This window comes from Silurus meridionalis, chromosome 15 (assembly GCF_014805685.1).
Source record: "Silurus meridionalis isolate SWU-2019-XX chromosome 15, ASM1480568v1, whole genome shotgun sequence".
Taxonomy (NCBI): domain Eukaryota; kingdom Metazoa; phylum Chordata; class Actinopteri; order Siluriformes; family Siluridae; genus Silurus; species Silurus meridionalis.
Window position 1 is genome coordinate 5,668,645 of NC_060898.1, and position 23,331 is coordinate 5,691,975.

Sequence of the window (23,331 nt, forward strand, 5' to 3'; positions counted from 1 at the left end):
GAGTCCGTGTGTAACTCGTCAGCGCCACACAGCGGTTTGGAGGACTAAATCCAACAGACTATAATAAAAATGTGGGTGCTTCCATGCTTCATCACTGAAACGATGCTCCATCACCTCGAACCTTATCTGCTCGAACGCTTGGCATGTTTGGAAATATATAAATCTGTGGAAGCCACAAGCTTTTTTTGCTCTCTCTGAAGATGAACAAATGTTTACATAAACAGGAAAGCCATCTCTCACTGATGCATACCTTCACTCTACCTTAAAAGTTGCAATTAAATTAACAATTTGTTGTTGTATACCTTCATTTGTGACAAACAAATGAAATAGTTTACATTTATAAATAGTTAATAATTATAAATAGGTCATTTTCTGACCTAGATGCATCTGGAGCTCACTAACTCCAGTTTCAACAGAAATCATATAAGCACAGACAGGTTTCCAAAACTCGTGCTTTTTTATTTTTCTTGGCAACAGCGTTACGGGTTAGTCAAAGAAACTTAGAAATGAGCATCAGAAAATAATAAGGACATATTCCTCGGTCTTGCACACATGCAGTAATAGTGGGAAAATCCGGCGGCAGGCTATTCCCAAAATGCCGCTTTGCTCTTAAAGGAGCCACAACATATTTCACCTGTTACACTGTGTAACAGACACTGTCTTTCGTTAAAGCCTGTGTAAAGTTCATTAGTTTCGGCTTGTAGACAGGTGCGACTTATTTATGCTTAAAATAAAAATCTTTGTCAAATTCAGTGGGTGCAGCTTATATATGGGTGCGCTTTATAATCCGGAAATTACGGTAATCACATGGACAAAAAGATAAATAAAAGAAATAAAGCCCCAGAAAGTTCAATTGCCTTCTCATAGCATTGAGACTATATACATATTTTTGCTTGTTTTTGCTCATAGATTGGAGCTGGAAAGAAAGTTTTTTTTTTTTTTTTAGTTACTTAGTTAATTGGTTAATGAAACAAACACGTCCTGAACCCCATGGTGTCCTAAAATTAACCTTCCTTTTCAATAGTGTACAATATGCCTCATAAGGATACACAAAGACTAATTAGTTCAGACATTTAATTTTATTTCTGTTGAAAGTATGACACTCAATGGCTTATCATATATACAAAATATTGTATAGACAATTTAAAATGCAAGGGTCTGTATATCACACACGTACACACACAAGTTAGTCAAAATCATTTCCTAAAATAAAACCTTTAGTAAACCTGTTTACATGACAGACATAAAGTGTGGCACATGTTTCAAAACAAAAATTCTCACATAATACATAGAATTTAATCTTCACTACTATGGATAATTTTTCACAGAAAGTCCATAATCCAGGTTACAAATGACAAAGGAAATGACCCACTGTTCAGTGTGAGAAAATGGTGAATACAGATGTTTTTTTTTTTCATTGAATTCAAAACTATGGTAAGAATTAGTTGTATCCACACTTATGCTAAACACCGGCGAAAAAAATGTTCTCTGCATATGATCAAAAATAGGCATGGTTCAACTTTTACGTTTGGCATCAAACAAGTTTTATAAATCATATTTACACTAGCACAATAATGTTTGGTTCATTCCGAACCTGATTAAATAGCTGACAGTTTGTAAACTTGAAGCAAAAGAGGATTTTTTTTTACAAATTTGATGTATAGTCATCTCTTACATACAAACACGCCTGCCCTCAGGAAGGTCACCAAACATAGGAAGTACTTTTGCGTGTCTGTTTTGATCAATACTGTTGAGATTGAGAAGAAAATGACAACAATAATAACAAATGTTTTGATACTATTACAATAAAATTTGCGTTAGAAGGACACATCAGTGTAAAGTCTCAGACAGAACAGAGGCTTTATGAAATGTTTTATGAAAATATAATGCAAATGGATATAACATTTAATTCACAACAGTGATGTGATGAAGGCACATTAACATATAGTAACACTGAGTGTTTTTAGTGCAATATGATTCTATAATAAAGTATTAATATTTACCTCATCGGCGACAGTTTTAGTAATAACTAGTTAAAATATACACAGTAACAATAGTAACATAATCTGAAATGTTAGCATGACCATCATATTCCAATCAAACCTCATTTCATTTGGTATTCTGTTTTTTTCTCGGCAAATACCAAAGCAATCAAACATGTCAGCATGTTTTTCAGTCAATAACTTAGAAAAGAAATGATTAATCGGCTCCTCTTCGTTATTACACATTTGAGAATTTACGATGGTTGAAATCTCATTGAAATGAAGCAGCTCACAATGTGCTCATAGGAGAGTCATAAAGTTTTAATTCACGATCGAAAAACAGATCAGCTAATACTTGAGTTTTCCTTTTTTTTTTTTATATATGCACCTTAGGATATGGTTTATTACAATATAGTAGCACATGTCACCTAGAATAAATGCAGTATTCTGTATTTAGGTAAATTTTATACCACTAAAAGCACACACCAATATTTATAACTGATGATTTGAGCAAAACAGAGCATATCTCAGTGAGGCCCGAGTGAGAATTCTTCTTGTGTGATATCAAATCAAGTGATCAACTGTCAAATGCCAGGCTTTTCTACTGCAATGTATCTTTTGTGCTGTACACACACTACGGATTTGAGACTAAAAGAAAATACACTGAAAAAGAAAGCTTTTCTGATGTACCTGCTTGGGTGTGATCACTTTTGGCTAACATCGGACGCACAGACACGCACAAGTATTTAAAAACTCATATTTCACATTTGTTTTTTCTTGACTGATGTTTTTTCAATAAAATTGTTGATATGTACGGTTACTTTTTATGTATTGTATTTACATGAGTTTTCTCATGTAAAGTGCTCTTCTTGTACAGGTGCTATACAAAAGAACATTTACTGATTACTGATAATTGAGGGGTTAAGGGCCTTGCTCAAGGGCCCGTGCAGTGGCAGCACTAGGATCCGAAATCATGACCTTCAGAACAGAAATCCATCTAACCACTAAGCTATGAGCTGAGCTGAGAATTGATAACTCGTGTAACCGATGTGCTCAAAGGTGACGTGTGTAACTATGGTGAAATAACCCATATATTCACTAATTTGTTTTTCTGGTTCTATCATGATTTCATCAGAATAAAATCAAATTGCCAGATGACCTGAGAATTGAAAATCCATTTTGCCATTTTACTACACATGTACAAATCCAGTCGCATTCATTGCATTCAATAGTTCCCATAATAGGTTCTCTTCTCTCTGATTGACCACCGATTAAATTTTTTTTTGTGGATGGGCCGAGCACTTGCTTAGTAGTTTCGTCGTAAGGATACTAAAGAAATCAGTATCATATACAATCTTTATAGGAGAGCACACTTTTGAATTAAAAGCTTCATTCATTTCTTTGCAAAAGAACCTGTTCAAATAATGTCAAATAATATTTGTTTTGCTGGATCAATTGCTATTTTATCAGCTGCCAAGTAGTAAGAGCTAAAGAACAGCTGAACCAGTGAATCTTGTCTTTATATCATCTAATGTTTTATGTTACATTGAATTAAATGTAAAAAAACAAAAAAATAAACCACTAATCTAAAAGTAAGCGCTGTGTTCAAAGGCTGCAGTCTACATAAATCCTTATTTTGAATGCATCTATTTGAGAAAAATCTGAGGTGTGAACGACACACACACAACTGATCTGCATGATCTAAACATGAACCCCAGAAAATTGACTTAAGCACCTGCATATCCTAACACTGAACACTCAGAACTTTCCACATAAAAACTATAGATATATTTCGTTATTAGGACATCAATTTTACAGCACTAACACCTGATCTTGACCTGATTAGTTATAGTCTTCTGTCTAAATCGTATCTTTTCCACTTATTTTGTCTCGAATTAGTTTTTAAAATATAATAGTTCTCTGTGGTGGATTTAGACTTTGATTGTAAGGCAAATTTCTAGGAACTGCTGCATTCCTGCAGTCTGAACTAACACAGGATCCTTTTTATTTTACAACATGTTCCCTTTTTCCTGAAAAATCTAAATTGTCTTTTGAAATTCTATTTGATGTCTCTCATAGATATGTATATATATGACCTGTAACACTGCTGATCTGACCTGAAATGCCCTGCCAGATGGTTTATCAGCACATTAATGAAAATATTAAAATATAGTCCAAGACTCTATTAGTAATTCATTCATTCATTCATTCATTCATTCATTCATTCATTCATAGCTCCATTGTCATCCTGAGTGGAAGTTTACTGTTATCACATTTTAAACTCTATTGAGTCGGTAGTAAAGGAATAAAAAACAGCATTCTTTTAGGAGCAGTAAAATGATACGACAAACTCTCTCTCTTTCATACATATACAGACACACATTCGAACGCTGTCCTGCTCAAGACTTCTCCACAGGCGTCATGCCTATGAATGTGCCGTTCTTCCCTGCTGAGTCATCGTCTTTCGGGTTGACTGGACTGTATGATGTCTCTGTCTTTGCGATGCCCTACAGGAAGCAGATCGGAAAGATTTTCAAATGTATTTCATTGAACTGGCCAGTAGGATGTGCATACAAAACCAGGTACATCTATCAAGAATGCCACTTCGACTTTAAATGTAAATAAGGTAAACGTGGTCATGCGAAAACATACATGGTTATAGAATTAAAATATGGAATAGTATCTCAGGAGCAAGAGGACATCATGGTAAACATACAATAAATAAGCATTTGGTTACGTTACATAAAATACAGAAGAAAGACTGGGAAATTCGTTCTCGAAGATCTGTGTGATCAGCTTTTTCTTTACTAATAGGGTTTTTCCCCAAAAATCTGTACAATAAATAACCAAAGACAGGGGATGGTAATATCCACATTAGTTGCAATGGTGCACTGGCATAAAAGTCAACTATCTGATGCGCTGCTTTCAAAACGTATGCATGGGATAGAACTTGGCATTTAAATCTCAATGCAATGTTTTTTTTAACATATTTGCAATAGTAGGAACCGATTGATGTATATATAATTATTAGCAAATGCTTTATACTTTTATTATTTAGAAAGTGACCAATAATTTGCGACCAGTATTTTATATGATTGATTTCTCCTCGCTAAACTGTTTCTCATGAGCATTCTCTCAGCAACACTGCCGCTAGGTGAATATGATGTGATACATACACTAGACATAAAATTGAGATTAACATGGCAGAGGCAGAGCTGTTTTTTTTAATCATTTTTCATTTTTCTTATTTAGCACTACAAAGGCTTGTTTGTGAAAGGGGACATACGTTACAATTACATTTACATTTTAGCATTTGGCAGACGCCCTTATCCAAAGTGACTTACAACTGAGCAGGGGAGAGTTAAGGGCCTTGCTCAAGAGCCCAGCAGTGGCAGCTTGGTTTTGGTGGGATTTGAATGTTTGATCTTCCAATCCAAAGTCCAATGCCTTAACCACTGAGCTCCCACCTCCACATTAGAAGTCAGAAGGCACTTAAGTAAATTTATAATTTGCTGTCTGTCTGAACTAAAGAAATATCAGTACCCTGTTAAATTGAACAGCATCAGATTTTTTTCATTGCATCGTATTGCATTGAATCGCATTGTAGCGAAATCAGATCAAACTGCATCGCAATTGGGTTGAATCGCATCGGTAGAAGCTTCATATGTATATTTATTGTATCATAGTGTTGGCAATGCTTGGAGATGCGAATCACATCAGGCTTCGGTTATGGAAATGCACATTCTTAAATGACAGGAATTCAGATAAATATATATTATATTATACAATAAATAAAACTTTTGTGAAATGAAACACGACACGGCAATAAGACAAAAGTGCAGGACGATATACAGCGAAATCGAAACAGGCACCAAAAAACACAATCAGAAAAAAAAGACATGGCATAAATTTGGGGAGAACGAACCAGGGAAATTTGGCTTGTGCTGAAGGGATTTGTGTTAAACTGCCTCAAATAAGGGAAAGCTCTTGCAAATTACAACACATCCAGTCAAGTCCAGCTTGATAGCTATCTGGAAAGGTCAAACTCACTAGAAAATGAGGCCTGAGGGGTTTCTTCGTTGATCTTGCAAGGCTTAAATACTGCTGCAATGTTGCTGTGAATATGCTTTTTGAGCAGAACTCATGCATACCATAGAGCCTGCAACATTCTGGGAAATAAAGGACCAGGTCAGTTTAAAGTTATGTGACTGGAGTGCGAGGCTGTGAATGTCAGTTGATGTTAAAATGTCACATTCCTTTGCCGTTTATGGGAACAGGGAGCGTGAAACAAAATAATAATGAGGTAGTGAGATTAACTGACATTTTTAGAGGAACTGTCACATGTATACACGTGCGCCTATAACTTTGGCGTACTCTTCCTCACCCTTTTATTACTATGCCAATTTCTCTTTCTCTCTCTCTCTCTCTCTCTCTCTCTCTCTCTCTCTCTCTCTCTCTCTTTCTCTTGCACATACACAAACACATTACCTTCTTCTGGCAGCTGCAGAATAAGAAACAAGTGCCGATCAGTAACAGAATAACTCCCAGGGTCAGCAGGATGTAGGGGAAGTTTGGAACAATTTTCACAATCAAAAGCAGCTTCTGCAGCTTCTGAGCTGATACGTCATCAATCACAACAGACTAAAACACACACACACACACACACACACACACACACACACACACACACACAAAACACACCATCATTAATAAATGCAGACTACAGTGCAAGCTATCTAATAGACAATCACCAAAGACACCAACAAAAAAAATAACACAATATTCAGAATTTTTTTATATTTTAACACAAAATTATTTAAATATTTTCCTGTAAGAAGATTTTTTTCAGCCAAAGTCAGCACTTTTTAAGGGTTTATAAGAGCAGTATATATATATATATATATATATATATATATATATATATATATATATATATATATATATATATATATATATATATACACAGCAGGGTAGCACAAGCTAGACAAGTTTAATTAATTTTAAGTTTTCTATCTAACATTAAAGTCTTAATCACATCTTTTCTCATACCTCATTGAGGAACATGATGGGGAAGATGGTGTTATTCAGGGTTTTGGTCAATCTGCAGAAAAACACACACACACACACACACACACACACACACACACACACACACACACACACACACACAGGCACAGACACACAGACACGTGCGCACACACACACACACACACACACACACTGGTCAATGATTACTGTAGCAGATTAATGATATACCCACCCAGGCAATTCACTCTAACCAAACCATATACCATCTGAAAATGGTATAAAATCCAAATAACACAGCATCATAAAAATTATCCAATAAATGGTGTACTTACGGAACCGGGAATTCGATCAAGTTTAATGTTGATCTGGGCTCTTTAGCAGCACGAACTGGCACACCTGTTGTCTACACACACACACACACACACAAATAAAATATAATAAATCTATTTATTAGAAAAGAGTAGGCATAATTTACTCAATCAATTATTTAGTTAAGTAAAAAAAAAAGACAGACAGACAGAGAGAGAGAGAGAGAGAGAGAGAGAGAGAGAGAGATAGATAGATAGATAGATAGATAGATAGATAGATAGATAGATAGATAGATAGATAGATAGATAGATAGATAGATAGATAGATAGAAAGCATGAACATTCAAATAGGTTTCCTCAGTGTTTAATAATAAGAATAACAGAACAGTTTCAGGAAGTTTAGGTGGTGCTTACAGGGTTCAGATCGAGGAACGTCTGATGATGTTCATGCACTGGTGAAATTCCCTCAATGGCATTGACATATTTATTATCAGCCAAGTAGAAATGAGGGAAAGAGACGACGACTGGAGCACCTGGAGGAGAAAAATACATTATATAGTAAACAAAAACAAGGTCACGAGACAAAAAGTTATTGAGGAAAGGAAAATAATTATACAGTATTACCATTATAATTATAATTATTGCAGTATTATTATAAATATTAATTACGTATTAAATAATGAATTAGCCGAGCTAGGACTTTCCTGACGTGATTGAGATTTTAATCACAAGTAAAGTAAAACCTTAGAACCTCCACAAAATGAACCGTAGGTCTCAGGCATTTTGAAATCTTTTATCTGATTACATGGCATTGAAACTATCTGACTCATCTAACTAAGCAACTTTTACAATGTGAGAAAAGGACACTTTTAGACATTTTTACACAAAGTGACATTTTTTTTATAGTATACCATTTGCACATACAGTACAGAGCATGGGTGTTACACATTTTCCCTCTTTTTGTAAATTACGGTTTCAGCACTGTTTTTTAATGTCATGTATTCTGTTTACATTGCCCCATGCTTGATCCTCTGGCTTATTCCTGTCTCTGCCTGTCCTTTCATTACTTTTTTACCCTATTGTGCTCATGAGTCTAATGTTTAATCCTTATTTAGTTCTTTCCTTTTTTTTTTTAACCCTACTGACGTTATGTCTTACTGCCCATTCATGCTGTTATATCTACACATTATTTAACACTTCCGTCTATACTATTTCCTGGCTTGGACCCCTGCCTGTTTTCCTTAAATCCTAGATGCCTTTTCGAAAGGAGACTCTGAGGTTACACACTTGTGCCTTTATGAAGATAAAAAAAATAAAATAATAATATTAAATTAAGCATTCCTTTGAACTTTACCACAATAACCATCATCCTTTCTGTGACACAGAAATCGTGCAACCTATTAACCTTTATAATGACAGTATCACTAAAAAGTCCCCATTTAACAAGCTTACTGAGAACCTGATGCAGCTGAAAGGCAGGAAGTAAAAGTTTTATAGTGACACCACTTTTTCTATGAATAATGTTCAGGGTACACATCCAATACCTCAAGCGAGGTTGTACACATTTTACACTCTTTTGCCCGTCTTACACCTGTCACCTGCTTTATATTCCAAAATTCTAAACTTTTGCATTGCAGATATCTCCATAATCTATACACCTTATCTATAACACTAAAGATCAATCCAGCAATTCAGGTCTGTAACTTCACCTTTGCATGTCCTTCTCAAGGATGAACCATTATTCTTCATTTCTTTACCAAAATTTCTAAAAACCTATCACTTGGATGGGACATATAACACTTTTCTGAATGTATCTGCCCTGTTATTTACAGTTTGAAGTCATTTTAAATATTTATTGCACTAGTATGCATTTTCCCAACTCCGGTCCTAGAGAACTTTATCCATGTATAGTGCTTTTAACAATGGACATTTTCACAAAGGTAGTTTTACAGACATAAAACACTTATAAAGTTGTATAAAAGAGTGTCTAAGTTTACTGCCTATAATTTTGTTCCATATAATTATAAAAGTTAATCTCTAATGAGCGAGCCAGTGGCAACTGTGGCCAAAAAAACCCTCAGTAAAAGTAAAGTAAGTAAATAAATGCTAAGTAAACGCTTTTTAAAAACGTCTAAATACTAATTGAAAAACTGTCCTCTTATTAAATCCTGACATTGTGGATTTAATGAGTGGACAGTTTCTTAATTAGTATTTTGAATTTTTCTGTTTTTTCCCTCAAGTATATTACAGTATGTTTGTGAATTTGATCACAATAGTATCTTGTTTTATGATCTTGGTTCAAATGTTCTAGACTTTTTGGCCAGAGATTTCATTTCCATACCACATTACATTATGCACATCCGTCACTTCACTGTGTGAACCATGACCCAAATACTTCTCCCTCTTAGACAATGATCATTACACAATGACTCGATAGACAATCTATAAAACAGTTTAACCTCATTCAGGTTTTAGCTCACAGTAGACATTTTGGCAATTACAACGACATTGAATTGTTCCCTAAAGAGACATTTACTCCATGACCAAATTGGCACAGATTCATTAATAAATTCGAGGACAGGGAATCATGTGTTAGCCAAAATATTTTTTCCCCCCTTGCATTAAAAAATTATTAAGAAAACCTTTACATTGCCGGTACATTGGTGAAGTTGCCCAATCAGTTTATCATATGGAAGAATGAAAGAAAAGAAAAGAAAGAAAAAGCATAAGATACAAATAACAAGATGTAAAAACTTAAAAGATTATTGACTTTGAGGTGGATTGAGAAACAGAAGAACACTGTGGTAGTTGTTGCTTGCTGCTCAGCACAGTTGTAAAAAATGATTATTTAAGCTATTATATACTTCTTTGGCAGTTTAAACCTGATACTGTCCTTGTTAACAATGCAGTTCAAACCACGGAACTGTCACATGCTTGGTGCTTTTTTGTCTGCTTTCCACGAGACACCGCAGCGAATGACCTTTAAAACAAATGAGCAATCCTCATCATACTCACTTTTTCTGCTGTTTGTGAGGAACTTCGGACTTTTCTATTTCTTTACCTACATATTGCCTAATCACAGATAAACTAAAATAAACTATAATAATAAAACTATAATATATGGACATCCAAGATGAGGATGGTTTCCTCTGGTCTGGATCCTCTCAAGGTTTCTTCCTGATACCATCTCAGTGGGTTATTCCTTGCCATTGTCACTACTGCCTCACTCAATAGGGATAAACTTAAAGGGACACATTTTTGATGCTAAATTTTTTTTTTATCTATTAAATACTGTACAGCTGCTTTGAGACAATATCAATTTTCACACGATGTACAATGTCCCGAAAAGCACTATACAAATAAAAATAATCTGAACTGAATAAATTCCATTCTATTTTCTCAGGACCAACCAAATGTCCTTGCAGTCCACACATTCTTATGTCTAACTATCATTCTAGGGAATACTTTCACTCAGAAAAAGACTAAACTACCTTGTTTTTTTTTAGAAATTCCTGGAGGAATACATGCATCATAACAGTGCTCCCAATGGGGTACAGTAATAGAATTTCCACAGTTCCCACAATATCACACTACATGTTACATAAGGAAATAATGCACTGTATGCTGATACTGTGATGATTGGAAAACATATTAATTATTAAACATAGATTTGACATTTTAGTGTCATTTGGATTCTCTCATCTAGAACCTGTTATTCCAGTGAACAGGGTCACAGGACTGAAATCAATTACACATAACACACTTGGTCACACTTGATTACACACACACACACACACACACACACACACACACACACACACACACACACACACACACACAGTCATAGAACACTAATAGAATGCATTAGTAGGACAGAGGTGACAGTTTTCCAGTGTGTTTGTTTGACAACAAAGGACAACTCGGTGCTTATGTTTTGTTGAAAACAGGTAAAGAAAGATAAATGGAGTCTTTGAAAAACATTTTTTTTTGTAAAAAAAAAATAAAAAATCAACATTATTAATTAAATATAATTAAAACGTAATGTTTTATAATATTAGCATGATTAATACATATTATAATGATTTACTGATCTGAGAGGTCATTTAGATGAAACCAAGGACATACTATCTAAGGCCATGGAAACACACGCGCACACACACAGACACACAGACACACACACACACACACACACACACACACACAGCAGCAGCAGGTGGGAGATTAGAAACGAGCCAGGACTTCTGTGTCAGGTGGCAAGGTTTAGAGAGACATAGAGAACATAGTGTGTGTGTGTGTGTGTGTGTGTGTGTGTGTGTGTGTGTGTGTGTGTGTGTGGTTAGGGTCACATGCCTAAACTCTGACAGAAGGTGTTTAGTTATAAAACCATATCTGATGTACACATTTTACTGTGAACTCTAGTTGAATTAGCATGAAGCAAATATTTAGCAATATTTTGGTATCTAGCAGTATATTATTCACTCTGTCACACTGTGATTCACTATATGGACAATGGTTTATAGACATTTGATCAAAAGATTGGTATGTGTTTTTTGAACATCCAATTCGACATTCACTGTTATAATAACCTCCACTCTTCAAGGAAGATATTACACTAGATTTTGTATTGTGGGTGTGGAGATTTGTGCTCATTCAGCTACAAGGGCTTTAACACAATCAGGTACTGATGTAGGCCCACTTAAACCAGTACCTGATTTTGATAAATCCCTTGTAGCTGAATGAGCACAAATCTCCACATGGGGTGCATGTTCCAATTCATTAAAAAGGTGTTCAGTTGGGTTGAGGTCAGAGCTCTATAGCAGGCTACTCAAGATCTTCCACTCATGCTGGAACAGGTTTGAGTCTCCTAGTTCAAGTGAAGGGAAAATTAAATACGTCTGTCCATTTAGTGTTAATGTTAGTGTTTTTAATTTACAACTAAGATAAAATGAATTTACACGAGTTTTGTAACATATTGCACATTTTGGGTGTTTGGGCATCTGCAAGCAAATAATAAAACTTCAACTGACCTGAGCAGTTCACACACCAGTTCTTAGAATAATCATGAACCTCTGGTTAATATTCAGCTTAAATACTGATAACTAAGGAAACATAGCAGCCAGGGTTTAAGTAATGCATGACTAATGATCTTCTTAGGTTAAGTGTAAATTTGGTCAAAAAAAAAAAAAAAAAGATAATAATTGGCATGGTTTTGATTCTGTATATATATTTTTATTGGCAAACTATGGATTTAGCTGCATGGTCTAAAAATCTGATATGTAAATTATATCCGTAAATATTTCTTCTAGGCTATATTTCATTGAAATGTTATTTTAAAATGTTAATTACTTTTAAACGTATTGCTATTAGTAATAAATTACTATTGATTACCACTACTATCTCTACTATCTTATTATCTTATTACTATAATTGGAAGGAACTGGTAGAAAAACAAAGTTTAAGCTGTTGAGCAGAAGGTGGTCACCAAGTACTAGTCTAAAGGGGTTGAATACTTCTGCTTTGTTTTTTTTTTACTTTTTTCCCTTAAATTGACTTTAAAAGTAAAAAAGGAGGTGGAATATAATCATTTAAATACTTGATCACGTTACTGTGTGAATCCATCCAACATCCCTTTTCATGAGTCATTCACTGCAGGTTATAAAAAAGTTATTTTCATTGCCATTAGACCGTGTACATAAACTTACCTTTGCGACACACTGCCACATTTAAGACTCCATCATCCAGGCATTTTCCTTTCTCAAGACAGAAACCTTCATTTTCCGGATTGTTCTTTCCGCTAGCTAACACAGCCCGAGGAGGAGTGTATCGATATGCTGGAATGCCCTTCACTTCTACCTCTTTCTCAAACAACATGTGAATTGACCTAATCAATAGAAAGAAATAGGAATAGAAAGAAAATGAAATGTAAGTATTTGACAAGAATAAAATACTACATCATTGTTTATGGGCTGAGACTTGCTTTACCACTTGCTTTAAAATTTACACAGGATTTGACCATTTAACCTATTTGGCAATAAAAATAAAATCGTCTTGTTTTGCTTGCAGTGTTTAGAATTGTGGGAAGTTATCGTTTCCCAGACAGGAAAATTAATAATGAGATAACCCTTGAGCACAGCAAACAGTGTGTTCCCTTTTCCTGTTCACAAAACAAACCAGGGGAAAAGTCAGTAGGATGAAAACAAACAGGCATTAATGGAAGTGCTCGATTCAGTACTTTGCATTGTAGTAATCCAGTGACAAACCTGCGTTTACATTTTATACAGTTAATTGTATTAAATGAATTATACAATCGACATGTTTGGAAGTATAATATTTGTAGAAAAATATTAATAAATCATTATATATATATGCAATGATTCAACAATTGTTGTGCAAAACTCTAATACGCTTCAGAAATCCCATAATAATACTCCATAAAGAATTTCTTAAATTCTCTTATATGGTCTCCATTAGAAAGCTATGAATGTTCTGTGCATAATTGTATAGCAACTGTATTATTTAAAAAAAAATATTAACATTTAAAATATCACAACTTGGCAAGCTTTATTAAGCTGGATTCAATGTATCTGTAAATTGTCCACAAGGGCATCTATACAAGAAATGGTGGTATTTAAATGTACCCTATGAGAGCTCCTGAGATGTGTATCTTATCTAATCAGGTTTGAATCACAGAGTAACTGCAAGTTTACATACAGATTACATTGACCAGTTTCATAAATTGAAAGAAACTTGAAAGTTGAAAATCAATCGATTCGTACGAACCAAAAAATTTATAAAAAAGAAACGTCAAAAAGGACTAGCTATGCAATTAGAATCGAAAAAATAGGCATCCTAGCATTACAGAGGAAATAACAAAAATAAAAGTTGGTGTATTTCTGTAGTAGCTGACATGCTGCAATGACTGAGCTGCATTATTATAGTATAGGAAGTGCTCTTTCACGATTTTGTCGTAATTGTAATATTTTCAGCTCCGTTTCAGTTTTTTTTCAGCACCACTAAAGAGAAATCGGTTGTGCAGTGAAAGTCTGTGCTTAAATTTGATTGCTATTTATCAGTGTAGAAATTTCGAAGAAGATTGGAAGGTAATCTTCACTGCAATTTTCATTGTAGACATATTTTTCCACAGATGCAGAAATCTGTTGAGAAGTTTTAGTTAATTTTGGCCTGTGACAAACATTTACACACAGCTTTACTCATACAATGTTAAATGGGGTCTGATGGGTAGTTCAGAAAAGGATAAGGACATGCAGTTTCTTGTAGCAATGAAGAGGTTCCTGTCAATGCAAGGTTGCATTGTGAATATGCCTAAACTTGTTTTGGAAATTTTATAATGAAATATGAGGAACTGCAATCATATATTTGTGTTTTTATATATATATATATATATGTGCTTTTTTCAACAATGTGTCTACATGTGTTTTTGGAACTGATCTGGGAATAAGTGTATTACATGACAATAATCTTAAGTTTTAAGATTATTTAAATCTTATAATCGAAAGTAATCAAACCTAAAATTGACTTCACTTGAAGCACTCAGTGATGACACTGATGACAAATGTTTACAGTGGTTTTAATAATTGTTCATGAATGTTCCCATCTCTTTATAATCATTAAAAGTTATAGACTGCACAGTAAATTATAATAAATAGTGGCACTTGTGTTACAACATCATTATCAATCATTCAGGAATTACTTCTAGCACATCATCAGAGTTTTGTGACGTATTATTAGACCTTTTAAACGTGCTGATAATCATCAGAGGACAAATGTATATTTAAAGTCATAATGATTCAATATGTACAGGGACAACTAAAGACATCACTGAAAAGAGATTGATATAAGGTGTGAATGTAACAACAAATAAAAAACACCTTTATGTCTCATAAAACCAGCCATAAAGTCAAAAGGATGAAACACTATGATCACATTGGTCTTCTCTCCAATTGTGTATAAAGGTTAAAGCAAGCAAGTAAATGACTTTTGCTGTCACACATCCAAGTACAAGGAGAACAAGCGTCATGCAGATTCTTTCCATGCTAAACAAAGAAGGGATGGGGTGTGTACATTTAGGCCAAGGGTCTCACTGAAAATAATCCCTCCGTCATCGTAAAACTCAGAAAATGACAATGACAGACACTTGGGTCGGAGGTCATACATAACCTTTACATGATAAACAAATAGCTAAAAATACCAAACGGGAAACAGCTCAGACTTGGATTTGAATAATTTACAAAGATTTTACTAAAGATAAACGCAGATAATGTTAAATTATATAAAATAAATAAATATTAGAGAAAATGTATTTTAACGGCACCTATTTTATTAACACAATAAATTAATTAAGGTGGCGTGCATTTAAAATTAAAACCTTCAACGCAACACACATTCAATCCCGATGTCCTTTCTTAACTCAGATACAAAATATATGCCACCTAAAAATTATTTTAAATCACTAAACATTTGTTTCACTGATGCACCAAATCTCAAATGAAGCGTCGAATCCGCCGTGATGTGCGCATCTGGCAATTAAAACCGTCCGTGCGGAAACATAGCAAAAGTTCAGTTTGGTGTCCTGATGATTTACGTAATTTTAAATGCCATAATTACTTTAAAACATTTATAGGAAGATTTTGTCTTAATGCTCTGTGTTGAGTATGGTTAATATATATTGTAGAAAATGTAGAAATTCCCAGGGGTCCATGAGTTTTGTTTTAATGGTGGAAAAATCAACCTTCCTTATTAATTGTATAAAGGTTTCAAGGTTTGCCAAGATTAAAGTGGAAGAACTTAAGTGCCCTGCACAGAGCCTTGATCTCAACCCCACTAGGTTGAACTGGAACACTCTTGTTGCTGTTTGGAGAGAAAATCTTGCACTGGGTTGTGAAACCATCCCAAGATGAATCAGCATTAATACCCAAGGTTTTGAAATGGAAAGTTCAATACTCAAGTGGCCTCATACTTTTGCCTATATAGTGTATATCTAAACTCAATGTAGCCACCATAGCTATAAAAGTGATATAGCCATTGTAAAAAAAATCATGATATATACAAGGCTATTGATACAGACATAACAATTTGCTATTCTTGATGTTTATGGTGTTTGCATATTCTAAATAGCCATGAATTTCTATTTAAATAGCCAAACATTTATTAATATTCATTATTGTTTAGTGTGTTTGACCCTCACCCATCACCTTGCATCATCTCAGTCCAGAACATGGCCCGATTTTGTCATTATGGACTGGTCACAAGGCCCTTGCTGGCAGACACTGTCCCTCAGACCTGGCCCCAGGGCTAAATCTAAGCCTAATCTAGGTAGGATACTTGGTCATTTTTATAGCTTGCATAAGGACATTAAGATTGCGTTTTGTCTGACTGCTCCCCAGCCACTCTGTCACCAGACTCTCACCCACAAGTCTGGCTCTCAGCTCAGTTCCAATAACCCCAATCTAGCACTGTGACTAAACTTTCACCTACAGCTGTGACTATTAGCTGATTTTCAGAAACCCTGATCTAGATAGCCACACCCACAGGCCAAACTATGGGCTAGTTTTCAGTGACCCTGATCTACTGTAGGACTGTCCCCAGACTCACACTCAGCCCTGACTATTAAATGGTTCTAAGTAACCCTAATAGTTCTGAGGTCCACTAAAGTTCACAAGCCCCTTTACCATAACAAAGTGTCTATCCATTAAGAGGACATATCTAAGTTTCTTCCAATATTTATAGTCACATCAGATGCAGACAGAATCATAAACAACTAGAAAATCCAATAATTAAGAGCATTTTCTAATAGAATTCACTTATTGTTTGTAACGTATTAAATAAACTATATGAAATGAGGTATCTTTTTCATTTATTTAGTTTGTCACGAGGGATCTCAGCTGTCTAACCTTTAACAACGTGTAAAACGTGCATATTTGCAAATGTGTTAATCAGTTTGTCTAAGAGACTTAGCCCCGAAGTCATGATTATTTCAAAATAAGTCGAAAGGTTAAAATAAATGAAAACGCTGATTCATAAAAACCCATTGCAAAAGAGCTGATGATAACCTTCGCATTGACCACGTTAACCTTAACACACTGACACTTCTTACATTAATAGTTTCAAGAGGGATAAATGTAAAACCTCCCACCATTTGTTTGCTTATGGTTAGAAAAAAGTATTAAGAAAGAAACCAGAAAATCTTGCACAATGCACAGGCAAAAAAAAAAAAAAAGAACTGCACTTTTACCAAGTCTATGTGGAATAAGACAGAAGTTCAAATGTCCTTATAAGTGATATTTTATTTATAAAGACATTTGAACAACCCCATGAGAATTGTTTGATCTTTATTTCTCGGCATCATTTATTTTATACAAATTCAATTGTGAGTAAATTGGCATCTGTAATTAAAAGCTGTACATAAGAATATGAAACCTCAATTTCTAAATGAGGAAAGCACATTTTTGTACTACAACCTGCAATGCTGTAGTTTCCGTGTAAACAACAATGATTGTGTGTACACATATTCTCTGCACTGTTGGCCCTTCCCTCATATGAATCCCACTGCGGCAACTGGAACATCCGACCCCACAAAAGAGAGGATGTGTTTTGTGTGGAGAGCATTTACTGTCACGAGATGAAAGCTGCTTTAAAAAAATAATAAAATCTAAACAAACAATACAACACTTCCGAAACAGAATGTAGTCACATGAACACATACTTCCACCACTACCAATTGTTACCTTTTAAATAGAATGTCAACAATAAAAAATTATAATTATATTATATATAATTATTTTTTATGGTTGATTATTCTTATTCTTATTATTAATAATAATAATAATAATAATAATAATAATTATTATTATTATTGTATATATAATATAATTATTATTTTTTATTGTTGACATTATATTTAAAAGGTAACACACACTTTCACTGTTACTTTTTAAATAAAATATCACCAATAAAAATTATAATTATATTATATTATATAATAATAATAATTATTATTATTATTATTATTATTATTATTATATATAATATAATTATTATTTTTATTGTTGACATTATATTTAAAAGGTAACACACACTTTCACTGTTACTTTTTAAATAAAATATCACCAATAAAAATTATAATTATATTATATATAATTATTTTTTATGGTTGATTATTCTTATTCTTATTATTAATATAATAATAATAATAATAATAATAATAATAATAATTATTATTATTATTATTGTATATATAATATAATTATTATTTTTTATTGTTGACATTATATTTAAAAGGTAACACACACTTTCACTGTTACTTTTTAAATAAAATATCACCAATAAAAAAATTATAATTATATTATATTATATAATAATAATAATTATTTGTATTATTAGTATTATTAGATTAATATATATTTTTAATTAAAAATTATGGTATTTTCATACACATCATTTTCTATGGTTTAAACAAAAAAAACTATAAGCATAATCTAAACACTCTGTTAAGTTCAGAGTTCAGAGGATAATGACCAGATTGTTCTAAACTGGGAGTCTATAGTAGCTTAAATTTGTAAAACACTCTTTACAAACATGGTGAGCAGAAAAACACAACAGAATGTAAAACATATCAGACCTTACATTTACAGTATTTAGCAGATACCCTTATCCAGAGTGCCTTACAGTTATCTTTTCCATACAAGAGTTAAGGGCTTTGCTGAAACTTGCCCAAAAGTGGCGGCTTAGTGGTGCTGGGATCTGAACCTGATCAGAAGCCCAACATCTTAACCACTGGGCTACACCTTCCCCTTGATGTAGATAGTACATAACAGCAGAAGACCACCACAGTTTCTACTTGTGTTAGTCATAAACAAGGATTTGAAGTTATCATAAGCACAGAATACCCTAAACATGCTAGCCTCTGAGTCCTGTTTTTGGCTGAAATGAGTGGAACTCAAACTCAAAAGCCTGCTGCTGTTATTACCCATCAACCTCAAATTGGATGGTTTTGCATGTGAAGATGATTTCTTTTGCTCAGCACAGTTGTAAAGCCTGGTTATAAAAAAATGCTAATCCTTCCTTCAATAAAATCTGGTAATTCCTCTGACCTCTATAACAACAAGGCATTTAGACATACAGAAATGTCCCAGTGTTTTTGTTTTTTTTCACACATTCTGTGTAAACAGCGTATGTAAAAACAGACACCCGTGTGTGAAACTCAAAACAGTGTAATTTGCATTTGATTTTTATATTTTTTACCAATGTTCCTAAGAAAGTCGATGCTAAGATAATGTCTCAGTTTTAGGTGTTTACATTTTCCCTCTAAGATAATGAATAAAAAAAGATTTGTGTAGTGGATAAGGTGTGATTAATGATGAACTACTTTACCTGCACAGATCTGCAGTGAATACATCCAAACGCTCCTCTTTAGTCAGGAATGGGTGGAAAGCACTACCATCTGAACCATTAATCATGTTGCTCTGGTTGGTGGCCCACAAAGACAGCAACCTAAACAATACAGTATATAAAGTCAATGACATCAATTTATATCAACTTTCCTCAAATAATATCTCTTCATTGTTTTCAAGATAAATTCTGTTTCGATCTAATAATTACGTACATGATGTTTGGCGCTTCTTTTTAAATACATCTTTAAAACATGCTTGACTTCCATTAATGATTTGATTTGACATATTAAAAAATGTATAAACTGGGATGCTGCATCCAATCAACAGCACCACTGGTTTAAGGTATATGGATGATACATCATCATTATTACACAGATTATCTCAAATCTGCTTGGCCAGAAGGTGCTGAATAATTACCTCTAACAGCAGAATGAATCCAACTGGCTGTCTTGTATACCGGATGCTCAACTTAATCTAAGGCTAATAATAATAATATTAATAAATTATATATATAGAGATGTTAGATATGTATTGAAGGAGAGTTCAGTATGAGTTCTTTGCAGTGGTAGGATCTGAGGAGGGAACAATGTTTAAAAGTTGCTTTTAAGGAAAGTAACATGAACTAACATTTGTGGACATTTTCTGTAAATGGATCAAAAGTGTAATGTGTCATGCTGTATTTCTGCAGGTTAAACATTCTAAATGGGTTTGAAATTGCTGTAGTACAATGGTAATAAAATACACTAGAATTCACTGTTATTTGGAAAATAATCAACTTCAGCATGCTAAGAATAACCCTGATCCAAGACAGGACCATCATTGGTTACTTTTCAAGTCCCTAACTCCAATCAAGTCCCTACTAAAAGCTTTCTACTCTTTCTTCCCTCTATTGTCCTGCCATGTTAGTAAAAATGGGTGGAGATGAAAAGTCTTCATTACTTTTCACCCTTCCAGGTGTGAATGCGGCCGTAATCCAAATAGTTATCTTCTCCGGTGTAGTAAACAAACTCGCCATCGTCACTTCCGTTTTTCTGTGATAAAAAAACAAACGTGTGTTTCAATTGAATGAATGAACAAACAACCACATGATCATGCTATTTACCATGGTCTTTAATTACGAGGCAAAAGAGAATGTAAAATAGATGAGTAAATGAGAGAGGGAGTGATACATACGTATAGCATAAGGCCAAAGTTCTCATCCACCTCGGGTTTGATGGCACTCATACGAGAGAGCAGGGGATCCTTATAGCCCCACAGCAAATCATGCACGGTTTGCGTCATGAAAACTCCAGTTTTAATTGACGTCATGAACATGGCAATGGGGGATCTGACCCAAAAACTAACATCCTTTAGTTTATTCATAACAGCCTGGAGAAAAAGACAGTGTAGCGATGAAGCACTTTTTCAATGTTGATACATTTTCTATAAAAGCAATGCCAACTGTATCTCAAAATTGTAATGCTCTCGCAAAACGTCCAGTAATGCTAGTAATCTAATAAAACCTTCTTTACAGAGATTTGCATGAAGAAAACATAATCTAATGCATAACCAAAGACCAATAACAGTGCATATTTCTCGCTTGTAAACTTTAAAAAAAAAAAAAATGGAATGCATGGAAAAGCATTATGTAAGGAGAGGTGTGTCTAAAGTTTACAGAAGAAGTCTCCAGTGTTAGGGTCAGTAATGGTAGGTAAGGACTTTCCAGTTTATTGGTAATATTACAAGCTCTTTCTTTTTGTTTGTTTTTAACAGAGAGAGGCTGTAAATACAACATACATGATAGACTACACAGAATGCAATATTAGTAAAGAACTAATTTCACCAATGTTAATAAATAGATAAAAATACATAATGCATCCTATAGCAAAATAATTTAATTGTAACTGTTGGCAAATTGCTGTTGTACAAGAGGAATGAAATACTTTGGGACATGCTGTTAGTAGGAAAATAACCGAATGTGGCCTAATTCACATCAGCCACATCACACTATAACGATTTTGATAACCCCGATGACCTTTGAGACCTTCACCTCTTTTTATTTTTAAGAGGATGACATTCAATGCCAAAAAATGCTGCAATTGCAGTGCAACTATTCAATAATTTATTCAGGAAGTTTAGAATATATTTAAACAGATTTGTTAGAAACCGCCAAGCCTTAACAATAAATAAATCCGACTCATGCTGAAATGCCTCCTAATTTCAACTCTGAAAACTTGGTGACTTTATACTAGTGCTAGTTTAAAGATGGCTGTGTAAAGGACAGGATGTTATTTAAGTAGGGTAATCTCAAAAACACTGATTGCTATAAATGAAGAAATTTCCCACTGTCTGAGTAAAAAATCAACATTAACAACAACATATTCCTAGGAGGTCTACTTTACCCTCAAATGTTCCTACCGTTATCTCATTTCGTGATAGGACACGAGAGCACAGACAAACAAGACACATGCCAAACACTCTGTTCTCTGTCTCTCCCATGGTTTCAGTAAAGCTTCAGTAATGTCTTTTTTGCAATAAAGTTATGTACATTTACATCATGCATATTTTAATGCTAGTGGCATTTCAAATTGCTGCTGTAGGCATGTTTATGGGCTGATCAACATCAGCCAATATCTTTTCTAGAATCTCAATTTCTTCTCTTTTTTACTGACATGCTGCCATATTCACCACCATTTAGTCGTCATTACTGAACAATTTAGTACGACTGTGTAATTCTGTGTAATAGTGTTGTAATCTCGAGCTCTTACGCTCATCCAAGATGTGGCAACTGACAGCATAGGGAAAGATTGTGTAAAGTTACAAAAGTTCAGACGACCAGACTCATTACTACTTGATATTTCTAAATCGAAATGCAGAATTCACCCATTTTGATCTTTCATCACTAAAAAGCCCTTCATTGCATGGATATTGACAATTTCTAACCGAAGAAAAATAGGCATGTGAAGATTATTTAAGTCAGCTGTCAAATAATGCTCTTAATATCACTGAACATAAGTCATTTGATATAACTTACCATGGCTGGGATGTTAACAGTAGTTACGAGATCCACTGCCGGGTCACCAGCTGACATTTCAGGGACGAACACAAAGGTTTTTCGGGTCAGAGCAGAAACTTTGGATCCATTTTCCACAAAGGTGACATTCTCCTTGGGTCTGTACTCCCTAAATAAAAACAAGACAGTGAGTTTGATGTGATATTTTCATCCACTACTATAAATTTGATGTTTTAGGAATTACACCACTTCCACAGTTATGCGATGTAAATCAGCTTGAACAAACCATGCTGTCAAATAAATGCAAGCTGCCTAATTACATCAATGTCTGTAAAACCGCAGATTCCATAAATCAGCTCAAATTGAATTACTTACATAAAAACAGGGATTACAAATCCTTTTACAAACATGATACTACAGTATACCAAAAATATTTACTATGACTCAATATACATAAAGGAGCTGTTACAATGTAGATAACAAAACAGGGCCTGCCCATAGGGTTTAAATCAATTATGGCACTAAAAACAGTAAATAGTTTACTGCATTGCATTTAGCCTTCGAAATAAATACAACTGCTTTACTAGCAAAAGATTTTGATTTATTTAACT

At 34.1% G+C, this 23,331-nt stretch overlaps 1 protein-coding gene across 1 annotated transcript in view; it reads right to left on the minus strand.

The window, feature by feature from the left end:
* Positions 1 to 7,299: 7,299 nt before the first annotated feature.
* Positions 7,300 to 23,331, minus strand: part of scarb2b (scavenger receptor class B, member 2b) — a 30,149-nt gene continuing 14,117 nt past the window's right edge. Inside the window, exons 3-9 of the mRNA XM_046867454.1 lie at positions 22,742 to 22,889; positions 20,902 to 21,096; positions 20,668 to 20,759; positions 19,709 to 19,828; positions 13,021 to 13,199; positions 7,733 to 7,851; positions 7,300 to 7,413 (exon numbers count right to left, since the gene is read on the minus strand). Of these exons, the coding sequence (XP_046723410.1) occupies positions 7,339 to 7,413; positions 7,733 to 7,851; positions 13,021 to 13,199; positions 19,709 to 19,828; positions 20,668 to 20,759; positions 20,902 to 21,096; positions 22,742 to 22,889 (928 nt within the window). The 3' untranslated portion in view covers positions 7,300 to 7,338. The remainder of the gene's footprint in view (positions 7,414 to 7,732; positions 7,852 to 13,020; positions 13,200 to 19,708; positions 19,829 to 20,667; positions 20,760 to 20,901; positions 21,097 to 22,741; positions 22,890 to 23,331) is intronic.